Source organism: Etheostoma cragini, chromosome 23, assembly GCF_013103735.1.
Source record: "Etheostoma cragini isolate CJK2018 chromosome 23, CSU_Ecrag_1.0, whole genome shotgun sequence".
In the NCBI taxonomy this organism is placed as follows: domain Eukaryota; kingdom Metazoa; phylum Chordata; class Actinopteri; order Perciformes; family Percidae; genus Etheostoma; species Etheostoma cragini.
Window position 1 is genome coordinate 18107874 of NC_048429.1, and position 22508 is coordinate 18130381.

The 22508-nt window shown below is 43.4% G+C and overlaps 2 protein-coding genes and 1 long non-coding RNA gene across 7 annotated transcripts in view; 2 read left to right on the forward strand and 1 right to left on the reverse strand.

Moving 5' to 3' along the window:
* The window catches only part of strap (serine/threonine kinase receptor associated protein), an 8058-nt gene extending 5649 nt beyond the window's left edge, over nt 1–2409 (reverse strand). For both annotated transcript variants that reach the window (XR_004655416.1, XM_034863203.1), the window contains exons 1-2: nt 1937–2409; nt 1524–1659 (exon numbers count right to left, since the gene is read on the reverse strand). Coding sequence is in view for 1 of the 2 variants with exons in the window: in XM_034863203.1 (XP_034719094.1) it covers nt 1524–1659; nt 1937–2048 (248 nt within the window). In the remaining variant the exon portion in view is untranslated. The remainder of the gene's footprint in view (nt 1–1523; nt 1660–1936) is intronic.
* The window catches only part of LOC117938570, an 11199-nt gene extending 8294 nt beyond the window's left edge, over nt 1–2905 (forward strand). The window contains exon 3 of the long non-coding RNA XR_004655433.1: nt 2894–2905. This is a non-coding gene — a long non-coding RNA (uncharacterized LOC117938570). The remainder of the gene's footprint in view (nt 1–2893) is intronic.
* Nucleotides 2906–5005: 2100 nt separating this feature from the next.
* LOC117938516 (protein bicaudal D homolog 1-like) overlaps nt 5006–22508 on the forward strand; it is a 64485-nt gene continuing 46982 nt past the window's right edge. For 2 of the 4 annotated variants that reach the window (XM_034863160.1, XM_034863161.1), the window contains exon 1: nt 5006–5660. In XM_034863160.1, the coding sequence (XP_034719051.1) occupies nt 5427–5660 (234 nt within the window). In that variant the 5' untranslated portion in view covers nt 5006–5426. The remainder of the gene's footprint in view (nt 5661–22508) is intronic. The other 2 variants (XM_034863162.1, XM_034863165.1) reach the window with 1 other exon arrangement.

The window sequence follows — 22508 nt, forward strand, 5'->3', positions numbered from 1 at the left end:
ATGGGCCGAGGCGAACCGAGGCGGGCCGAGGCGAGCCGAGGCAAGCTGTTACCAGCAGTGGAAAAACGCCATTAGATGACAGAACACCAGAACTGAAGGACCATCAGGAAGTGCTAGACGTTCACCAAGGCCACGACCCTATTCAGTAGAATTGATACTACTAATCAATAGAATGTCTCAATTTATTTGTCTTACTTTTATTATATTGTAAACTTAGTACTTTATCTATGTTTGTATGAAAGATCACTCAATTTCCGACACCAATCTAAGCCATTCAAGTCAATGCGTTTGGATGGTCGAAGCGGAAGAGTGAGAGCATACAGCCAAGTTACCCAAAAATATATATATATTTTTTTTTTATCCCGGTGCAGCCAGACCAACGTGAGTCTTCCGTCCAATTAGCTGCAGCCATCGCGGTTGTAGGAGGATGTAGGCTTTTTTCTTTGCTTTCCAGTGAAGAGAGTGCAATGCTGGTGTTATGTGCCTTCTGGTTTTTCCACCTACTGGTTTCCCAGCCTGTCCAGATGCCGTGTAAACATATCAACGGCTACCCCCGTCAACAGATTCGCCACATATTCATAAACATTTTACTGGCCTTTGCATGTCGCACCTCAATATGAACTGTACTGAACTGAATATCTGAGCACTACATAACTACAACATTCTACCATAGAAAAATGTGTTTTAAAAGACATTAGGATGATTCTTGTCGCAATGGATTCAAACCATAGGTGCATAGGTGACACAGTATAGCCTATAGGCTTCAACAGAAACAATTCAAAAGGCTGGCGCAAACTACTTTCAAGCAGAACTTTGTATTGTAGCAAGGGGTTTAAATTAATTATCTTCAGTCATAAACATAACGTTGTAGGTTACTGGCATTTGAGCCTACATCTGCTTCTTTTCATACCACAGGGATCTTGTTACTGTAAGTGTTTGAAAGCCTTGAGATCATGTGTTTCCAGCCCAGGATAACCAGTCATTTCAGACCCATTGTTTCAGGATCCCTCTGCTGAATTGAAGTGCGACATGCAAAGACCAGTAAAATGTTTATGAATATGTAGCGAATCTGTCAACATAGGAAACCAGTAGGTGGAAAAACCAGAAGGCACATAACACCGGGAAGCCGGGTGATCCCATCCGTGAAAACAGTGTATATGGAAAGGTACCTTAAGTGTTTTAATCTTTATGCTCTGAAGTTAAATCACCCCCAGAACGTGTTATCTGTGCAGTGCAAGTTACTATGGTAGCTTAGTGACCAGTTTAACGATGCTGACAAACCTGAATGAAACCCTAAGATTGCTGGGTAACCCACTAAACTGGCTTTATGATACATGCCCCTGGAGTCAGGAAAAATGTATTCTTTTATAATCCTTATATATTTTTTAGTTTGCTAAAATCTATCGAAACAATGATCAGTACCAGTTTACCAGCTACTTATTACAGTTAAAGTAGTAGGTGAAAACCTAGATTATTTTAGACATCTTGAAGAAGACACACGCAGGTCTGGACTCTTTACTCACGCTGTGAAGTCAGCTGCGGCAGTGGCTGCCTTGGTGGCGTCTGTATTCAGAGTGGCTCCCCAGACAGCGCCTTTGTGACCCAGAAACGTTCCTATCCAGTCCCCTGTGTCTCCCTGGCGCAACATGGGCTTGCCATCTAACAAAATTAAAGCAGGGAGGATACAAAGGACAAATGCATCTTAGGACGAAACCTGTAGATACAGCAGTCGACAGGTGTTTATTCAACAAGCCAGACTGCTTCACTTTGATAGGAAAACGTCTGATATAGCATTATGGCAACAGCAGCTTCCAAGAAATTAAGTAAAGTTAACTCAGCATTCACCTTAGATTTATGTCTTAGAACCACTTCGAGTATTTTTTAGTAAAACATTATTTGCTAACATTAACGTTTATAGGCAGTCCATTGGTCTCACCCTTGCAGGCGCTGATGAGAAAGTAGCCATAGGGAGTGATTCCACTGAAGGCCAGGTCCACCACAGGCCGGGTGTGACCGGAGCAAGTGAGGGGAGTCTGTCTCATCGCCATGGTACTCCAGCTGGGCAGGACACTGTTAACACAGAGGGAGTACACAGTAGAACTATATGCTATAGCAGGATAGCTTTCTAGCTAGCAGGCTAGGCTAGCGGGCTAGGCTAGCTGGTTAGAAGAATGACAAGAAAACCAGCTAGCTAATGTAACTATTTGGGAGAGTGATTTCCGTTGGCCGGCAGTTGAATAATGAGTTAGAATTCCCTCCGTATGTCTGTCAAACTAATCGGCGGGTCCCCCTCCCAGCGAAGGATTAGCTCTCGTGCTAATAGCTACAACATTGCAACTAACTAGCAACGTGCAACGCGGAGTAACTATACAGTGATAATATAGCCGGTGTTGTTCCGCCAACGAAAACAAAAAAACAACTTCCGGTTTGACAATAAAATCGGCACTAATACTCGACTGACTGGAAAAGGAGTGGTCAATATAAAATAAATAAAAAATAGTGTTCAAGTCATTATTAAGAGATACATATCCGCATAAACAAATAAGACAAAAGACAATAATTTCATAGAGTTTTAAAATGATTCAGTCATCAAAATGAACTGCTGCTTAATCCTGTTTTTTCTCTCCATGATAACATCTTTTTGGAGTTTCAGCTGTTTTTATTTTCAAATGTATATTGTCTGTTGTAATTTCAAAACACAGTTTTATAATTTTCCATCACTGTCTTTATCTGTCAAAGAAGTCAAACAGGCATTCGCTTGTCGCCATGGACTGAATGTCTGATTAATTTGATTAATATTGTCTTATTTATTATTGAACATTTTGAGTCTCTGTAGCAGACAGCTTGCAGCTTGCAAAACAATGCTTTTTGTAAGATTTCTACTCACGAAAAGCGAGTTGCTTCAGAAGACAATCACATTTTCCATTTAATTTTAGTAATCCTGTGGCAATTAGTGACAGTGTGAATGATAGCTGGTGAACAGTGTTTATAGTATTTTTCATGACTTGTGTTCTGACCTTCAGAATCAAAAAAAGGTTTATTGCCAAAATAACAACACTTAATAACTTCACATGGAATTGGTCTTGGTGAATGGTGTAAACATTTAAAAAAAAAAAAAAAAAAAAAAAAAAGTTGAATGTCCACTACTGGTTCTTTTTCCACAAGTGGCCTACATCTTTTACGCAGGGATGTATAATAATATATTTGAAAACTTTGACGTGTATAATTAATCTAATCTTAACTGTGAAAATTGAATGCATTATAAATAAAGTGAAATCTTAAACTTTTCTTACTTTTATGTTGAAAGCAGGACAACGATTTCTCCATGTGCTTTTTGGCAGGAGAAACGCATCTCCGGCGTAGGCTGCTGCTGCCCCCTGCAGGAAATTAACTCCTTCACTTTACGCTGATACCATAATGAAGTGTTTATCCTTAGCTGGATTTGTCTTTTGTCTTGTCTACTACTGTATCCAACCCTATTGACCCAATTGTAAACTTGTATTAGACTTATCATCTCACACGTGAAGATTCACATATTTTTATCAAAATATTTTTTGTCAGGATAAGATTATAAAGTAATCATGTTGTAAAATATTGTTTTGAAGGATACAAATGGCAATGGCAACATAATGCATTGTAGAGATATAAAGGTCTATAACCTACTACTTTACAGTAACAGGAAATTAAGATATCAAGTACAAACAGGTTCTTTCAAACTAAACATTGCTAACTGACAGACACAGACACACACACACACACACACACACACACACACACACACACACACACACACACACACACACACACACACACAAACACACATTCATCCCAGTGTCCTAGAACTAATGTAGGAATATTAAATGAATAAAGTGCAAACCTCTCTTTTCCTCTGTTTGAATGCACATAGTATAGAAGTATGGAATTTTCTTCTTAATCTTCAGGGTTTCCTTCTCTGCACTGGCTTTCGGTATTGAAATCATGTAATGTAATGTTTAATGTAAAGCCCTTCTCCTTACCTAACAAGCTCCTAATGATTGGTCACAATCCTATCTTAAAGAGCTCATAATTACCCCACTAGAACACTGCAATCCCAGAATACAGGGCTACTTGTGGTTTTCATAGTCTCTGAAAGTAGAATGGGAGCTAGAGGCTTCAGGTCAGGCGCCTCTCCTGTGGAACCAGCTCCCAGTTGGGGTTTGGGAGACAGACACCACATCCACGTTTAAGAGCTTAAAACTCTCCTCTTTGATAAACCTTAGAGTTATATAAGCTTATAGCTTATAGAACTGGCACAGGTTTTCCATGGACCTGTTCTTAGTTATTCTACTCTTGTTTAAGACTGCTGGACTTTTGGGTGGAATCGTTCGACATCCTGAAATAACCTCTGTTATGATTTGACACTATAATCGTAGTACATTTTGGAAAAAGTATAAAGCGACAATTTAATTTAACAATATCAACAAGTAGGGCTATCATGGGCATTTACAGGTAAATATAAATGTTAGTTTGAAGTGCTATATTATTGTGATAACTTACAATAAAAGTTACAAAAAAAGTGTGCTCATAATAAATTATGCAGATTTTGATGTATCAAAACTGCCCTTATTGTTATTCCTATAGGCCCACATCTTTGCCAGGCAGAAAGAAAGAGAAACATAATCTAAGCTTAAGAATTTTGATATGAATATAGGCCTAATTCAATATAAATAATGTGTTCCTATAAACAACAAAAAGGTTAGCTATTATAGCCCACTATTGTGGACAGCACCTACATTTTCATATTTAAGTTAATTATCAATACATTAAAACTTTAAAACCTGTAAAAAGAAAAATAAATGTGTACATTTCATTACAATAGTAGGTCTAGTAGCCTGACAAAAGAAGATGTATAACTAAAGAAAATGAGTGTGATTTCCAAACGGCTCATAAAGGCTACAGCTCCTGATAGTATATGCTTTGTTTCGTCAGGTGAGGCAAGGTATTCTTCTCACTGAGGAGCCAAACCTTGAGTCTGCAGCAGAAGGACAAAGAGCGGGGAGTGTGCCTTCCCACACGGCTGCAGGCAGAGATGGCGTCCTAATGCCGGTGAATAAGCAGAAAAACAGAGCAGAGGGAGGGGAGAAGGATGCGGGCAGCGGAAGATAAAAAGCTGCATCATTTAGAGCATCACATGGCAGAAGATGAGTTTCTCTGATGATGGTGAGGATGACAACGCTTTAAGGATATTTGCGGTGTTTCTTTTAAATAGATAGGCCTACTTGATTTTTATTTTTTATTTTTTAAAGCTGAGCTTTGAGGCAGCGGTGTGATTCTTTTGAGGGGAAGCGGTGGGGGTTTGTTGTCTACCTCAGCTATTTCTCCCTCCGCCGGGGCTCTCTGCTCATCCGACGCTGGGAGGAGAGGGCAGAGGGAGGGAGAGAGCAGCGATGGCTGCCGGTGGAGCAGGATGCGGGGACACGGTGGAGCAGTGCCGGACCGAGGTGGAGCGTCTGACCCGGGAGCTGGCGGAGGCCAACCGCGAGAAGATCCGGGCGGCGGAGTGCGGGCTGGTGGTTCTGGAGGAGAACCAGAGCCTGAAGCAGCAGTACGCTGAGCTGGAGGCCGAGCAGGAGACGCTGAGGCTGGAACTGGAGCAGCTGCAGGAGGTGGGCTCGGCAGGGGTAGGGCTCCTTACTCGAAGAAGTCAAGCTTTAATTGGTTAAATAACTCATAGCCTACAAGACGTTTCTTACTTTTAAAACTAATTAGACCTAATTGTTACATTTGTACCGTTCCAGGCAAGTATGGTCACTTAAAAAATAAGTTAGGCTATATAATAAATAAGTTATAGCCTAATGTGTGATGTGTTAATGTCAATCCTACATGAGCATCACTTTCTATTGCTTAGGCCTAATTTATTGTGGGCTGTACAGGTCCACAAGAACTCCATGTTCTGAACTCTAGGTCAACTATGTTAGCTTTATTTGTTGTATTATCATTTTTTTATTACTTACGTTATTGTAGTAATGTAGCTTCAATATTAGCCTATACATTTTTCTTGTACTCTATATTTGTTTATGTAGGCCTATTTTTTGACTGTGTTCTTTTAATATTGGCCTATTTTATGTTCTTTGATATTGCATTATGTTTTTGAATTACATAATTGTACATTTTATAGCTTATGATATTTTAAAGTGTCCAATTTAAATCATAAGATACAGGTTATAATTTGACTAATACAAGGATTTTAAAGTACCAATGATAACTTTTTTTGTTAATTTTCTTGGGCTTCCATAACTACTCTATGTTGTAAACAGAATTTTCTCTTTAGTTACACTGCTGAAACATGTTTTTGGACCAACTAAAAGCCAACTGGCTATGATTATTTATTTATACCATAAGAAGTACTTATACAAGTCTAACTTTAGTTCCTAAGAGTCAGTCCTTACACATTACTTTCTCAGTAAAAGTGTATCTAATGTAAATTTCTAGGTGATTAGTAATTTGTTAAGTGACTTTAAAATGTAGTATGCCAGCAACTGTCACTTTGACAGGAACATTAAAGGTCACATAAGACACGGACTTTTGGCCATGTCTTAAAGAGAGGCCATGTGTTAAATCTCCAATAAAACACAATGCGGACATGTCGTCGCCTTACAAACTAGTTAAGAACAACATGTTAGCAGGCTGTGATCTATTGATACATCCCACAGACAGAACAACATTAGTATTGATTTGGAGTTATGTTTGTGTCCACCAGATGAATCTAAGTCCAATATTAACTCTCATTTAGCTCTGGTTAACTCCCGAGGGAAATATCTGACTCCATAACTGCTAAATGCTTCACCATATTTATCATCTAGTTGCTAACTGTGTCTTTCTGCTGTTGCAGGTAGTATACAGTGGGTTTATCAGAGCCTTTTCTTTGATAACAACTCCCTACTGCTGCTGGGAACAGGGCTGAGGGGAGGTTCTGGTTCAAAAAAACTAAACTAAACAGTGAGCTAAAAGATGTTATAAAGCTCAGTGGGTTTGTCAATATGTACAAGTCCTTTTACATTACGCATTACACAAAACCATTTTATCCATTGATCATATCAAAATATTGATTAGTCCAGCTTTTAGGCCCTGCCTTTTTTTTTACAGAGGTACACTGCTACCCAGACTATTATACTGTATGTTTCCATGTGTATGTTAGTATGGTTAAAGGGACCCTTAGGACATTTTGCAACCAGCTTGTTGTGTGTGGACAGTTTGTGATATCTTGTAGCTATTTTATGTCACAGGCCGATACAAGCTCCAGCACTTTGGAGGTATGGAAACGGATTCTTGTTACGCTGCAACTACTAGGCTGTGTTCATTACATATAGCTTGGTATGTGATAACATTGTTCCTGTAAATCTGCAGAGTATTCTGTTTCACATCTGTCCCAGGTCTCCTCCTAAATTGAGTTTTTCCTCGCCACTGTTGCACTAAATGCTTGCTCTTGGGGGAATTACTGGAATAGTTGGGTCTTTGTAAAGTATAGCATGTGGTTTAGACCTACTCTATCTGTAAAGTGTCTTGAGATAACTCTTGTTATGATTTGATACTATAAACAAAATTGAATAGAATTGAATTGAGCTATCTCCTCTTAGTCTGACAATCAATTTCAGCTAACGAGGTTAGTGATCAACAAGTATTTCTGATCAATATGCATCAGGAAACAGCAGGGTTTTAGTCAAGTCCACCTAATCTGAGACCAAGTCATCACCAAGACCAGAATGTATGGAGACCGAGACAAGACCAAGACCACGGCAGGGCTAGACCCACATGGTATGACACGATAATGTGGAAAACTCTAACCAAAGCCTCTACTCAAATTAACCTGAATTGATAAATCTTAATTTACTCCCTTTTTATTGCCATAAGTTTATTATAAGAAATGCCTTGATAAAATAACCAAACGAGGTGAATTTTATGTGTAGGAATATTGCTTGGTTTTTTATGAGCAAACAATACAAAGAATCCCTGCAGTTTTGGTCTTTATCTTGGGCCGAGACAAGGCAGAGTAAAATGCATTTGATTCCATGACGAGACTGAGACCTTCAAAAAGTGGTCTCGAGACCAAGACTTGAGTACTACAACACTGGAGAAATGCTTTTCCAGCACGTAAGCATTAATGGCAAAATGTATTTACAAGTTTGTCAGCTATTATACAGACCAAGGTTGGACTTGGAAGGTGACGTTGCAGTCACATCCCGAAGGACAGTGTGTGTGTGTGTATGTGTGTGTGTGTATGCTTGTGTGAGTGAGTGTGTGAATTGCTTAGAGGAAGCGGGCAGCAGTACCAGTTCATGCATATGATGAGTCAACAGTATGTTATTTTTAACTATGACCTATTTAAACAGTGGAGTCCACCATGGACACTTTGTTATTGACAGCAGCGTCTGTACAGGTAAATGGCAGCCGGAGAAGTGAAGCTTGAACCGACTCATTGTTGGAAACTTGAACTTCCAGCTCAGTTGGAAAAGCTACTGCTTCAGTAATTAACACATGTATCTGATTTATTACAACTCGTTAGCGTTGTTTTGTAAATATGGTCTTAATTTCTATCAGTAATATAATGGCAGGCAACTGGTCTACCACTGAGACACAGCCAGTGGAAACAGAGCAGCCACTTTCTCCGTCTGAGCTTGACTCTAAGCACAGTTGTATGGGAGACCATGAAGATATATTTCTATATATATTTTACATATGTATATTTCTGTATTATTATTTATTGTTTCTATTTCTTTATATTAAAATTTATATTTATTTAAATAGTTTACTCTATAAATCATTCAGTTCAACACTGTGTGTGTGCTAAAATGCTATGATCACAGGTACCCATATGAATCAAGGAGTCGGGTTGTGAACCAGAGGGTCACTGGTTCAAGCCACAGTATGAACCAAAGTACAGATTGTGGATTGTTAGCTGCAGAAATGGCAGTTCACCTCCTGGGCGCTGCCAGGTGCTCTTGAGAAAGGCATTGTATCTCCCATTGGCTCAAAGAACTGGCAACTGGCCTCATCTCCACTCTTTGCTGGTTGTCATCAGGCCTGTGCCAGCCCAGGTTTTGTCCAGACAGGAGCTAAAATCAGTGCGTGTCTATGCACAGCAGTAACAGGGTATGGTCTATAAAGCGTAACTCTAGCCAAAATGCCACCTAGGGTGTTTTTGTGAATGTACTCGTGGCAAACCTTTGTTTTTAAAGCATTATTTGGACTGAAAGGCCACTTTTAAGATTTAGCGTATACAGTTCGTACATTCTATAAGTCTTATGGCAAAGTCCTCAGTGAGTTTAATGGTTTAAAGCTTGTGTTGTTACTGTTTTGTTTATGGGGCCGTTGCTTCCAACTGCTTTCTTCTTATTCTGGTTTAGAAACCTGCAGCGCAGTGGGGAGGGGGGGTTAGAACCCACAGAGCATGTACAGGCGCGTAACCTGAGCTAAAAGTGCGATCAATTACCTCAGAACTTGGAAGCCAAAGCAGGGAATGACAACACACCTGAGTACAAGTCGTATTTTTATATTCATTGGCTCTAGTTCGGTTTTGTTCCGTGCCGTTGTGAAAGCTGTAGTAGCTTAGAGTCAACCTGTCTATATTGTTTCTGTTTATAGTGTCCATCCATCCATCTTCGACCGCTTATCCGGTATTGGGTCGCGGGGGCAGCAGCTCCAGTAGAGGACCCCAAACTTCCCTTTGCCGAGCCACATCAACCAGCTCCGACTGAGGGATCCCGAGGCGTTCCCAGGCCAGGTTGGAGATATAATCTCTCCACCTTGTCCTGGGTCTTCCCCGAGGCCTCCTCCCAGCTGGACGTGCCTGGAACACCTCCCTAGGGAGGCGCCCAGGAGGCATCCTTACCAGATGCCCGAACCACCTCAACTGGCTCCTTTCGACATGAAGGAGCAGCGGCTCTACACCAAGCTTCTCTTGGATAACTGTGCTTCTCACCCTATCTCTAAGGGAGACGCCAGCCACCCTCCTGAGGAAACCCATTGCGGCCGCTTGTAACCTGAATCTCGTTCTTTCGGTCATGACCCATCCTTCATGACCATAGGTGAGGGTAGAAACGAAAATTGCCCGGTAGATCGAGAGCTTTGCCTTCTGGCTCAGCTCTCTTTTCATCACAACGTTGCGATAAACAGAATGTAATACCGCACCAGCTGCTCCAATTCTCCGACTAATCTCACGCTCCATGGTCCCCTCACTTGCGAACAAGACCCCAAGGTAGTTAAACTCCTTCACTTGGGGTAAGGACTCACTCCCTACCCGAAGAAAGCACTCCATCGGTTTCCTGCTGAGAACCATGGCCTCAGATTTTGAGTTGCTGATCCTCATCCCAGCTGTTTCACACTCAGCTGCAAACTGATCGAGTGAGTGCTGAAGGTCACAGACCGATGATGCCATCAGGGCCACATCGTCTGCAAAAAGCAGCGACGAGATCCTGAGCCCACCAAACTGCAACCCCTCCCCGCCCCGACTACGCCTCGATATCCTGTCCATAAATATTATAAACAGGATTGGTGACAAAGCGCAGCCCTGGCGGAGGCCAACCCTCACCCTGAAGAAGTCCAACTTACTGCCGAGAAGCCGGACACAGCTCTCGCTTTGGTCATACAGAGATTGGATGGCCCTAAGAAGGGACCCCCTCACCCTATACTCCTGCAGCACCTCCCACAGTTTCTCCCGGGGGACCCGGTCATACGCCTTCTCCAGATCCACAAAACACATGTAGACTGGTTGGGCATACTCCCAGGCTCCCTCCAGGATCCTTGCGAGAGTAAAGATCTGATCCCTTGTTCCACGACCAGGACGGAATCCGCATTGTTCCTCTTCAATCCGAGGTTCGACTATCGGCCGAGCCCTCCTTTCCAGCACCTTGGAGTAGACTTTACCAGGGAGGCTGAGAAGTGTGATACCCCTGTAATTGGCACAAACCCTCTGGTCCCCCTTTTTAAAGAGGGGAACCACCACCCCAGTCTGCCACTCCTTAGGCACTGTTCCAGATTTCCACGCATTGTTAAAGAGGCGTGTCAACCAAGACAGCCCCTCCACACCCAGAGCTTTCAGCATTTCTGGACGGATCTCATCAATCCCTGGGGCTTTGCCGCTGTGGAGTTGTTTGACTACCTCAGCGACCTCCACCAGGGAAATTGACGACAATCCCCCATCATCCTCCAGCTCTGCCTCCACAACAGAGGACGTGTCAGCTGGATTTAGGAGTTCCTCAAAGTGCTCCTTCCACCGCTCTATTACCTCCCCAGTTGAGGTCAACAACGTCCCATCCTTACTGTATATAGCTTGGATAAGTCCCTGCTTCCCCCTCGTGAGGTGGCGAACAGTTTTCAAGAAGCACCTTGGTGCCGACCGCAAGTCTTTCTCCATGTCTTCTCCGAACTTCTCCCACACCCGCTGCTTTGCCTCTGTCATGTCGGTGCCTTGCAACTGGCTCCGTAGTCCTCCGGGATAACACATCCCGGAAGGACTCCTTCTTCAGTCGGACGGCTTCCCTGACCACCGGTGTCCACCAGGGTGTTCGGGGTTACCGCCCCTTGAGGCACCTAAGATCCTTAGACCACAGCTCCCTGCCGCAGCTTCAGCAATGGAAACTTTGAACATTGTCCACTCAGGTTCAAAGCCCCCAGCCTCCACAGGGATGCACAAAAAGCTCCGCCGGAGGTGTGAGTTGAAAGTCCGTCGGACAGGGGCCTCCTCTAGACGTTCCCAATTTACCCGCACAACGCGTTTTGGCTTACCAGGTCTGTCCGGAGTCCTCCCCTATCCCCTGACCCAACTCACCACCAGATGGTGATCCGTTGACAGCTCTGCCCCTCTCTTCACCCGAGTGTCCAAAACACTCGGCCTCAGATCAGATGAAACAATTATAAAATCGATCATTGACCTTTGGCCTAGGGTGCTGTGGTACCACGTATACTTATGAGCATCCCTATGTTTGAACATGGTGTTTGTGATGGACAGTCCATGACTAGCACAGAAGTCCAACAACAGACAACCACGCTGGTTCAGATCAGGGAGGTCGTTTCTCCCAATCACGCCTCTCCAAGTATTTCCATCATTGCCCACGTGTGCGTCGCCCAGTCCCCCAGCAGAACTATGGAGTCCCCTACTGAAGCCCCATACAGGACTCCATTCAAGGTCTCCAAGAAGGCCGAATACTCCGAACTCCTGTTTGGTGCATATGCACAAACAACAGTCAGAGTTTTTCCCCCCATCACCCGCAGGCGTAGGGAGGCGACCCTCTCTTCCACCGGGGTAAACTCCCGCCCGGGTCTGGTCCGTCGAGGCCCCTGACCTTCGCCGCCACCCGTATGGCAGCGCACCCGACCCCAGCGGTTCCTCACACAGGTGGTGAGCCCATGTGATGGAGATAGGGGTGCCACGTAGCTTCTTTGGGCTGTGCCCGACCGGGCTCCGTGGCAAACCCGGACACAAGGCACTCGCTGATGACCCCGCCGTCTGGGCCTGGCTCCGCCGACAGGGGCCCCGGGCCTCCTCCGGGTAGGCTCACTCCCTCTCTTCCTCTGTCTTTCATGGGTTGTTTGAACCATTCTTTTTCTGGCCCCTCACCTTAGACCACTTTGCCATGGGAGACCATACCAGGAGCACACAGCTCCAGACAACACAGCCCTCAGGTTCATAGGGACACACAAACCTCTCCACCACGATAAGGTGATGGTTCCCCGGTCTATGTGTGTATTTATTGTTTTGTATGTGTAAGCGCATTGTGAGCAATGATGAGCCAAAGCAAAATTCTTCATATGTGTCCTCATACCTGGCAAATAAAGCTGGTTCTGATTCTGATTATTAGCAATTCTTTGTTATTTGTGTCTTACTACATCAGCTGTACACAGTCCTGTCCAACTTCTATCAGTGGACTTGTTGTTTGTATGAACACCAAAAAGTGCAATGCGTTTTTTTTAACTGGAATTGCTAACAATGGCTAACCTGGCTAGAGCTAATGAAAACAATAAAAATCCTATTTAAATGGAACGCATTCAACTTGGGTGTGATATCATTCCCAGCTTCGGCTTCCAAGTTTTGGGGTAAATGGAACGCACTAATACTCTGGTTAAGGTGAATACATGCACAAATAACTCGGTTACTGAAGAATTTATCTCTGTCTGTTAACAGGGGTATGACAACTTACACTGGGATAAGGTGTTTACATGGCATTTGAGAAACCAGGGTACCGCCATGGAGGACTGATGATTCAGTGTTAGAGGGATTTAGGCATCTTTGTTTTATTTATTAATTAACAATACTTTGTTGGGCTTTAGTACATGGGCAACGCTTAACCAGGTGAGTTATCCAGACGCCCTACTCTTTGTATTGTTTTTACACAAATAAATACAACATGGGCATTACTCCATCCTTTGAAATTCCTCCATGGTATAACTTTTAACAGCCTTTGTATATATAGTTTATGGGTGAATTTGAAATGTACAAGCTTTTTACATGCATATCTATCTGTGAAGCTGTATAAATATATATGTGTGGGTCAACACGGTGTCCCCACACATCCAAACAGACAGAGACAGAGAAAGTCAGAGAGGGACAGAGACAGACAGTTTAATGGTAATATGAGGACCAAATTCCCTCATAGACATACAGTATTGTGTACATCATTGATCTCAAATGATGGTAATTTGAGATCAATGGTACGGGAAAAGATTTTTTCTTTACAAAAGCTTCATATTTCATATACAAACTTATCAATATTTTTAAATCTATAATATTTCTTAGATTAGCTACATTTTAATCTAACAAATCTTAGAATCTGTTAATATGTCTAAACATGTTTAATATATTTCTAAGACACTTTTTATGTTGTTCCTTCACTTCATTTCAGTAGGCTTCATTACATTATAAACATGAAATACACAAGGGGGTCCTCGGTTGTATACTAACCTATCAATTACATAATGATAACGATTTAATTTAGTACTGATTCGGAGGTTATCAAGATTAGCAGCTTATCAGAAACAATGTTTCACTCACTTTGCCCATCAAGTTGTGAAGTTCACCTAAAAAATAGTTTACATGGTAATTAGTTTGTACATTTGAACCAGTCTGTTCTGTAGCAGTAGAGAAACAGAATTAGATCAGATAAAACTTTATCCCCTAAAAAAGCATACAAGATGCTTGGTATTGTTAAATAAATATAAATATATAGTATAGTATAAATATAAAAAATACCTATATTCAAATAAAAAAGCATAAATTTTGAACCACCTATGTGACAACGGTGGCTACATCAAGTCCTGTCTCCTGCACACTATCCATGTGCCACCAAACCAGACAGAGTATTTATAGTAAGTGAGAATCTGTCTGACACGGATCATAATATATGATAACTTCGAACAATATCCAGACCTGATTAATATCAGAGTTCATATTAGAAAACAGCTTCAGTCTTGAAGGTAGTGAAAAGTGGTCCCCATTGATACTGCTGTTTTTTCTGAAGTAATGGTAGTATCATTAGTGTCATTGGTGTTAAAACCTTATGCCTATGCACTTAATGCTTTATCATGCATCATTGTCTTTTTATTACTGGTGCCAATTTTTGCTTTTAGCTGTCTTAATAGTTAGCTAAATTTGCCAGACAAAACAGGAATAAGGCACCAAAAGGACTAAAACTAATAGCAATTTAAAGATGTGGTAGCATTGGAGCTGGAAGGGAAGGATAGCTCGGGGTATTGGAAGGGGTATGTTACAATTCTGCCTTCTCACTGAAGTCTCTTTTATATAGACCTTAGTAGTCCCCTTATACTGTATCTGAATTCTCTTTTATATAGACCTTAGTGGTACCCTAATACTGAATCTGAAGTCTCTTTATATAGACCTTGGTGGTGTCCTAATACTGTATCTGAAGTCTTTTTTATATAGACCTTAGTGGTCCCCAAATACTGTATCTGAAGCCTTTTTTATATAGGCCTTAGTGGTCTCCTAGTACTGTATGTGAAGTTTATTGTATATAGTGGTCCCCTAATACTGTATATGAAGTCTAAATGTGCTGTATTTATACAGCGCTTTTCTAGTCTTAACGACTACTCAAAGCGCTTTTCATTTACCATTCACACACATTCATACACTGTGGCCGAGGCTGCCGTAAAAGGTGCCACCTGCTCGTCAGATAAACATTCACACACATTCACACTTCGATGCGCAGCATCGGGGGCAACAAGGGGTTCAGTGTCTTGCCCAAGGACACTTTGACATGGGACTGCAGAGCCAGGGATTGTACCCCCAACCTTCCGATAGGCAGACAACCGCTCTACCACTGAGCCACAGCCACCCCTATATATACCTAAGTGGTCCCCTAAGACTGTGTCTGAAGTCGCTTTCCCAATATTCAGTCTTGGTGCAGAATTACAGCTAGTAGAGCCAGTCCCACAACAAGCCGTTCCAACTGATTTAGTATGTGCCATTTCTGAGTCTGTAGCTTTCAAGGAGGAGAGGGGGGCAAGGTGGAGGCTGGGGGTGTGGCCTCGACCAACTGCCACTTTGCTTGATGGAAAGCCATGATTTCTCTCTTTCATGGGTGGGCCACATTATCTGGGCGTGCAGAGCAGAGAAACGGAAGGTAACCTTGCCCCTCACAACCTCATAAGGGGCAAGATTCCAGATCAGCCCATATGAGCTTTCATTTTCTTAAAAGCAGAGCAGGATACCCAGGGCTAGGTTTACAACTACCGTATCTCCATTTCTAGCCACTGAGTCACCATAGGCATGTCGGGGGAACTCATATTATTGTTAAAAAACCTCACAAAGTGAAAGTGTCATGTTGTGGGACCTTTAAGGCAGTCTGGAAAATGTCATAGGCTATGGTCCATACTGTTCAATGTTCAAATGAGAAGCCTTTCAAGTTGTGTGAACGTGTCACGGAGCATTCATGTAAACTAGGAGGACCAGGCATTGATTGATGTTTGTATATAAGGCTATAATGCATAAGCTTCCTAACTACCTTAGCGGACAATTCAAGAGGAACATTTTTGATTACCAGACTTGTTCCAAAGATTTGTTGGTACTGGAGGTTTCATGGGCTCATTCAGAGTTGGGCTAAACTGCAATTGTATACAATGACTCTTTTACTTGGAATGAGTTTCAAAAGGGACTGATCCACTTGGTAATTTAAAGCAATGCTTAAATAACAAATTGCTGTTAAATATAATTGTTATTTGTAAATTTGTTGTGTTTTTTTAATGATGCTGTGCACAGGGCTCAGCTGGGAAAGAGACCTGTGTCTCAGTCCGATCTTTCCCTGTATAAATAAAGATGTAAGAAGTGAGAGCTCATGGCACAGTGGTTCACAGAAAGATAATGTGTGGGGTTCCACATCAGGGCAGCATTATAAGAGTGGATGTGACGAGTGGAGGGATGATTAGAAAAAATGAGTGCATCAGTGCATCCATCGAGGATCAAAAAAGAACAAGACCGAATGACCCCCACCGTTACTGTGACATCCCACAGCAAGTGGGACACCTCCCTCCCAGTGTTGTTGTCATCGCACACCCAATCAGCCTTCTATTTTTTATGGATCCTGCTCATCTGTACATAATAGGAAAGAAAAACCATGACAACAGAAAAAAATGAGTCACTGGAGAATATAGTGATGAGTTGGGCTGCACAATTGATTACAATTTTATCGAAATGGGAATAAAAACTAGTGCAATATCCAAATCGCGGGGGGGGGGGGGGGCGCAACATTTGTTAACGGCAAAATATGTGTCAAACCATTGATTAAGTATTATGCTGCTGAAGAGACGTCACTGCCTATAAATCCTATCCTACAGACTAAAGAAAAATATCTTTGTTTAGTAAAGGTCCTCGGAAAAACCATTTACCATTTACATTTTGATCATTTGATGATCATTACCTCCAATATTGTGAATCATATTGCAATTGCAATATCAGTCGAAGTAACTGCAACTAGATGTTTTCTTCATATTGTGTAGCTTCAATTATGAGTACAGGAGAGGTTAAGTTAACATGAAATATATTGTTAAGACTGTGTAACAGATAGTTAATTCACCTTCATGGTCATTTTTTGAGCTTTTAGTTGGAAACTGTGTTGGTTTGGGTTGTGTTATAGGCTATAAGTTGTATGAGATACGTTTCCTGAGGAGAGAGAGTGCAGATCCAGGGTTTGTCTGAGGCAGACAGACTAGTTATGAATGTGACACAACCACATGCTCAGAAGCACTTAGGAGCAGACTGGATATCTGAAAGATGCATGTCTACTTCTTCAGACATGCATCTGCACGTGCACACACACACACACACACACACACACACACACACACACACAGAGCAGAGAGGACGTGATGAATTATTTATTAAGTATGAGGTCATTTTAATTTTTACTCATCAGGGCAATAATAACCTACTGGTCTTACTGTAGTTGGGCACACAATTGTCCCGTTCAATGAGAGTGGCCTCCCAAAAATAACAAGAGCAATCAGTGCTCCAAACCCAATGGTGGACTAACAAAGACCACGTTATGTAACAATATGGGTTTAAAAAAGTTTAATATATATACACATAGTGGAAGGAAAGCTAAGCTAAGTCATAGGTTCTCTTTGTGGACTATAACTCTGCTTTTAATTTAGTCTTACCTGCAAAATGTTTTGATTATGTCAGCTAGAAGTCAATCACTTTTTATGTCATGGGATTCTTAACTTTCTCCACCATAGAACACATGCAGTCAAAATTAACAACATGCTTATACAACCCAGTAGATAAACATAGGTGCCCTGCAGTGTTCTGTACTATCACACCTCTCCTGTATCATTGTACACTAACAACTGCATTCCACACTGTGACTGTTTAAATTTGCACAGTCTGATTTAATGTCACAACAAATAAAAATTAGGAAAATGAGGTTGTGTTGCTGTTGGACTAGTGCTGTCACCTCAACTTGGAACTAAATGTTTCCAAAACTAAAGAGCTCGTGGTCAACTTTTGGAGAGCTTGGAAGGCTGACCAATGTGGAAGGAGTGAACAGCCTTAAGTTCCTTGGAACAATCTCCTCCTCTCTTAAAATTGATTACAACTCTCAATCTACGAAAAGCCCACCAGAGATTCTTTTTTCTGCACCAGCTCCAACATGTTGGTGTGTCCACTGTCCAGAGAGGGGATGCTGCAGTTCCACAGAGCTGTGATAGAAAGTGTTCTCACTTTTCTCAATATCTGTGTGGTAGATCAACAGAAGGATCAGCTGAGACAGAATTGTGCAATCTGCCTCAAAAAACATCCGCTGTTCAAACTCACCTATCTCTGACATCTGCAAGACCCACATTTAGCGCAAAGGTCTACAAATACGACAGGACTTCACACACACTGCCAACCTCCTCTTAATTACTGTCCCCTTAGGTAAAAAATAGCATTATTGCTATTATAAAACTATAACTTATGCTTATAATAATCAGTTAATGATACATATAATAAACCTACATTAGAGACCTTTTCTGATGAGAATTTATCATGTCATTGGGTGAAAAAATATGATTAATGACTAACATGCGGCAGTCGTGAATGCCCTGGGTCGAGAAGCATGCAGCGGACCGATCCAACTGATTTGGACATTTGAGTACATACAGCTCTAATTTCCGGTTTGCAGTGAATGAGAAAGGGCTATAGGAAGGAGGATGGTGTTTGAAAAGATAGAGGGATGGAAAGAGTGGATGAAAGACAAACAAAGGACCGTCTGGGAGTGGCATGAGAAACCATTAAATGGGATTACCCCTACTCCTTGTACTCTATGTGTTCACCTCCCCCTCTCCTTTTACTCGCTCCATCCCATCTGCTCTCCCTTGTGAGCACTCTTGTTCTTTTCTCCCTTTTCTAATTCCTGAATTTCACTGAATGTAAAGGGAGGAAAGGAAAGATTGTCGGGCAGCTGTGTCCTTCTGAAAAAAACACAGGAGGCCAGTGGAAGAGGGATGAAGGAGTTAGAGAGGAGCAGTATGTCTATCGTTTCATGTGTCTCACCCTTCCCATAAGGATTATACAATCGTTCCTGGATATGAGATGAGTCACACAACACAAACACACACACACACACACACACACACACACGTAGTGATTGTAGGCTATAACATTTCCCCTCCACTACAAAATGGCATTAACCTGATGCGCCAGATGGATTGTCACCCATCTGAGAAGCACATATTGGAAACTATTTGGAAAAGTGCAGGCACTTACAAAACAGTACCTGGGAGATGATTGAAAGAATCATCTGTTGATCACATCCACCATTGTTGTTTTAAACAAACAGTCTGAACCACCAGATTCCAGCTGCCGTGCAAGGTAAACATGACACTGGACATGTGTCTAAATTCTCTAGGATATTGAGACTGTCTCTCCACACAGTTACATATACCATATGGGACTGGCCCTGCTGGGGGGGTTTAAATGGACATCTCTTTTAGACAGTCCACTACGGGGCCCATGCAAGCATGTGCATGGCTTCACTGATTCAGTTATTTGAGCTTTGAGAGTGACGTTGGGAACTCAAGTTTGGGAGAAATGAGTTAAAATCCACCTACCGTTGGCCCTCTAGGGAATGACTAGTTGTCCTTTTGTTAAGGCTATAGTACATAGTGTTAGATCCTGGTATTCCCCTGTTCAGGGGGGTACTGGACCAGCTCTCCGTTTAAAGGGTCCGATCCTCCTAAGCCTATGGGTGTTACCCTACTAGGTATGACGGAGGACTGTTTAAGCTGGTGTCAAAGAGATTCGCCTAGCTTCTAACTCTCTTCATCCGGGCATCTACCCTGCTTGCTCTGAAACAGCACCTAACTGAATAGCCCTAGAGCTAGGTACCACCTCAGCCGCGCCCGTGCACGACAGCTCTCTTCTCATTGATCAGGGTACTTGGTAAGTTGCTAGGATGTTGTTCAGGGGCCAGGAAAATAAGCCCTAAGGGTATGTTAATTTCAGTGGCTTCAGCAACCTATAAGAACCTGTGAAGATGTTTAAACTCACTATACCCAATTAATTACAACCTTAAAAAGTGAAATAGCTCATGTCTACTTCTTGTACTTTAAATGCAGTAGTTACATATTTTATTGCAAAATAGAGCAAGGGCAAGCATACAACTTAATGATATACAGTAAAATTGATCACTGAATACTATTCAAAACATATATCTGATTTTGTAATATTGAGTAAAACTTGATAAATGTCATGAGCTCTCTCTCTGCCTGGTAACACGCTGATTGGGGTTTGATGACTTTCACCTGTTTCTGATCTGCTCTGCCTCACCCTCGTTACCTACCAGCTGCACTGCATTCACCACTCATCATGTCCTGTATATAACGCCTTGTTTTTCAGTCCTCACTTGTCAGATCGTCTGCTACCAGTATCGGTTACCTGCCTGTTTTGGAAAACACTTTTTGACTCTCTGCTGGTGATCCCGGATCCGCTCGATTACTACTGTGTTCTCCAGCTCCGGACTTCTCGGATCATCCAGCCCCTGCTCTCGCTGTTCGGCTACTGGGGATCTACACATATGCTGATTTTGGGATTTCCCGGTACCTCTGAAACTCCCATAACCCCCAACCCTTTAACTATCGAACGTGACGCTTTTGTGGTCCTCGTCTTGTTTGGTGTCTGACAGTACGATCTGACCAAACATGGACCCAGCGCCCGGTCATAACAGCATGGAAACCGACGGCTCAGAACTACCCACCGCCATGCAACGCCTGGTAGAGACATAGAGAGAGGTGGATCGCAACACGGCTGACATTGCCTCTCTACTCCAAGCCGGCTTCCAACAGCGTCAGCAGTTCCAGCAGCAACAGCAACAGCATCAGCAACTTGCAATGATTATCCATCTTCTCACCAATCTTTCTCCTCTGCCTGCTCCCACCGGCCCAGCTCCAGTCAGCCTGCTCACCGGCCCAGCACCCGAGTCTCCTGCCCAGTCCCCTACTGCCGCGGCTGTCGGACTCCCAGGACCCAGGATCGGCAATCCAGAACGGTTCAGCGGCGACCCAACATAGGTACGGGCGTTCCTGACAAGCTGCCGTGTCCAGTTCACCCTGCAACCCAGGACTTTTGCTACTGAAGGGGCGAAGCTCGGTTACGTGATTACTCACCTGACGGGCCGAGCTCGTCTCTGGGGAACGGCGGAGTTCGAGCGCCAGACCCCAGTATGTTTGACCTTCAACCTATTCGCAGAGGAGATGCTCAAGGTATTCGATTTGGAATCCACAACTGCCGAGGCATCTCGGACTCTGATGAGTATTCGCCAAGGTAGAAGGACTGTTGCAGATTACTCCATCGACTTTCGAACTGTGGCAAGTCGGAGCTCCTGGAACATGGAAGCATTGGTGGGTGCTTTCCTCCACAGCCTGGCGGACTACGTAAAGGACGAGTTGGTTTCCCATGATCAACCCCCCACTCTCAATGAAGCCATTGCCCTGGCTGTCCGCATCGACCGCAGGATTCAGGCCCGCTGTCGTGAGAGAGGGCGCCAGGGTCCATCCACCAGCACAAGGAGCGTCCCAACTGCTCTTCTGTTCTCACCTGCCACACCATCTAGCCAGCTGGACCAGTCTGAACCGATGGAGATTGGCCGTGCCTCCCTAACCCCTGAAGAGCGCCAGCGACGCCTCACCTCCAACTTGTGTCTGTACTGTGGTGGGGATGGTCATCGAGTCGTCACCTGTCCAGCAAAAGCCGGAGCTCACCAGATGTAGGAGGAATCCGGATGAGCTCAATGAACATTCAGCCATCCATCAGTCGTAAACCCCTCGTCCAAGTCTGTCTTCACCTGTCTGATTCTACCCACACTCTGGCAGCTCTGGTGGACTCTGGCGCAGAAGCAAACATTATTGACACGGGACTTGCTCGTCAGCTGGGCTTGGAAAACCATCGCTTGTCCACTCCTGTTCCAGCCCGGGCCCTGGATGGTCACTTACTTGGCACAGTTACCAGCATCACAGCTCCCGTATCTATGATGGTGTCAGGAAACCACCGTGAGACCATCCGCTTCCATCTGCTCAGTTCTCCAGGCCAACCCCTAATCCTGGGCTACCCTTGGCTCCGTCTCCACAATCCTCACCTCGATTGGGCCTCCGGAACTGTGAAAGAGTGGGGGGTCACCTGCCACCTGACCTGTTTGCGTGCTGCCTCGCTGTCCACCGGCTCAGTACCCCCCAGCATTGCCCCTGACATTTCAAATGTTCCTGACTGTTACCATGGTCTCCGAGAGGTGTTCAACAAGACCAAAGCCACATCACTGCCCCAACTAAGTCCGTACGACTGTGCCATTGATCTTCTCCCTGGTACTGCTCCACCCAAAGGTCACCTCTACTCACTATCCCCTCCTGAAAGAAAAACTATGGAGGAGTATGTCAGGAACTCCCTGGCAGATGGACTTATCCGCCCTTCTTCCTCTCCTGCTGGTGCCGGGTTCTTCTTTGTGGGAAAGAAAGATGGTTCTCTTCACCCCTGCATTGATTATCGAGGTCTC